At 41.6% G+C, this 2,060-nt stretch overlaps 1 protein-coding gene across 1 annotated transcript in view; it reads left to right on the top strand.

The window, feature by feature from the left end:
* Positions 1-2,060, top strand: part of ZMYM6 (zinc finger, MYM-type 6) — a gene marked incomplete at its 3' end in the record, with an annotated part of 54,496 nt that overhangs the window by 263 nt on the left and 52,173 nt on the right. Inside the window, exon 2 of the mRNA XM_015572776.1 lies at positions 945-1,110. Within this exon, the coding sequence (XP_015428262.1) occupies positions 1,018-1,110 (93 nt within the window). The remainder of the gene's footprint in view (positions 1-944; positions 1,111-2,060) is intronic.

Here is a 2,060-nt window from a genome sequence, read left to right on the forward strand (position 1 = left end):
GCTTGGCGGACGCGGGGCGGGCTTCGCCGCGGGGAATGACACGCTCCTGCGGGTTGCGTTCGCTCCCGCCGATTCCGAGTTGGCACTCGGTGACGCGCGTGGGAAGTACTGGTGGAGACGAGAGTTTCGGAGCGAGTACGATGCTCGGAGGAGAGACGAGCGCGCCTTAGATTGGTAATGTTGTGGCAAGGAGACCGAAGTTCTCACTTGTTCCTGAGCTCGGGCTCTTAAACCAGTGGCCCATTGCAAGCCTGGCTTGACCACCAGGAAAAAGACCACGTTGTGGAGGTACCTTTTGCTGCAGGCTTGCTGCATCCTGTTTAGTATATTTCCTACTAGGTCTAGGAGAAGGAAAGGCGCTGCATGGCTAATAGAATTTTTTGTTTGCAGGATGGGGAAGGGGTATCAGAGCTCAGAGGGTCTCACTCCTAGGCATCGCAACCATGGAGACCTTGGAAAGTGCATTAACTTAGTCCAAGGAGTGGGGTCCTTATGGAGGCCTCGAGTAAAGGCTGAGTTAGAGGCGGGGGAGGGGATCTCAAGGGGCCCCACTTTCAGACATAAAAGCTGAAGTGGGTCTCCAAGTCCTAATTCTCATGGAGTTAGAAACTGTTTGAGTCCTTTCCCTTGGTCACTTCTTCCCATGTCTTGGTCTGCAGGGCTAATACCCTCTGTAATTTTCAAAATATAAAAGACCAGAGTGCTTGTCTTTAAAGATCTTAGGGAAGTGGGAGCTATTGCCAGAAGATTGTTGTCTCATGCGAAGGTAGCAACTAAAGGAGCAGAAGGCAGGAAGAAAGGAGAATAGAGTTAGTCATGGTCCCAGGAAAGTTTTTTTTCCAGATGCTCAAATCTAAAGCCTTGTGCTCAACACGAAACGTTTAATAAAAACATGAAAAAAAAAAAGATTAACCTGAGTACCAATCCTTTATGTTGTGTCTTAGGAGCAAAGCTATCTATTACCAAGAAGAAATATATTAGTTTAAACTGGAGAATTCCTTTATATAAATAATTAGAATGAAAGAACCTTTGGATGGTGTATGTGGCAGAGCAATGGCACCACAGCAGGGACTTCCAGACACAATTAAAGAGGAACCTGACAATGTTCAAGTAAGCATTTAATTTCACTTAATTGTTTTTTAAATTCCTTCTTTTCTATCTGGTGAATTCAAATTTTTAGTTAGGCAATTTCTAGCTTGTACATTAAAATGACCCAAACTGATTTTTTTCTCCTCATTGGATGAGTAAATCAGTTTTTCTGCTCTTTGAATGAAAAAAGACCTTGGTATCCATATGATATTTCGTTTTGTAAAAAGAAAGTAGTATGTTACCATTTTTCCATGCTTAGAGTACTTTTTTTAAAAAATTCTCTTCTATCTGATAAAAGTTTGCTTTTATTCTCTAAGTATTGTGCTCTATTCTATGCTAGGGGATCCAGGAAGTGATCAAAGTCACCCTAGCCATATTTAGGCCTTTGTTTCCCTCTTCAGTATCATCACTCATCCTCATTTTTCTAATCTCTGCTCCTGCAAACTATTTGCATTTCACTCAAAGTATATTCTGTTGAGTTTTGTTTCCTTGACTGCACAGTTCATTTCTTCTGCCTGCGGTATCCTAAACTAGATAGCTTGGCAAAAATTTTCTCCACTTTTCAGACATAGTTTAACTGTCACTTAGGGGTGAAATTAATCTTTTTTTTTTTTCTATTGCATAGTGCTTTTTATTTTCTTGTATTTTATTTTCTTGTTAGTCCTCACCAGAGGATATTTTTTCCATTAACTTAGAGAGAGTGGAAGGGAGGGGGGAGAGAGAGAAACATCCATGTGAGAGAGAGATATATTGTCGATGTGAGAGAGGTATATGCCCTTAACTGGAACCAAACCTGCGACCCTTCAGTCCATGGGCCAATGCTCTAACCACTGAGTGAAACTGGGTAGGGCTATTTTATCTTATTATTTTAAAAAATATATTTTATTGATTTTTTACAGAGAGGAAGGGAGAGGGATAGAGAGTTAGAAACATCAATGAGAGAGAAGCATCGATCAGCTGCCTCGTGCACA

Source organism: Myotis davidii, unplaced genomic scaffold, assembly GCF_000327345.1.
Source record: "Myotis davidii unplaced genomic scaffold, ASM32734v1 scaffold88, whole genome shotgun sequence".
Classification (NCBI taxonomy): domain Eukaryota; kingdom Metazoa; phylum Chordata; class Mammalia; order Chiroptera; family Vespertilionidae; genus Myotis; species Myotis davidii.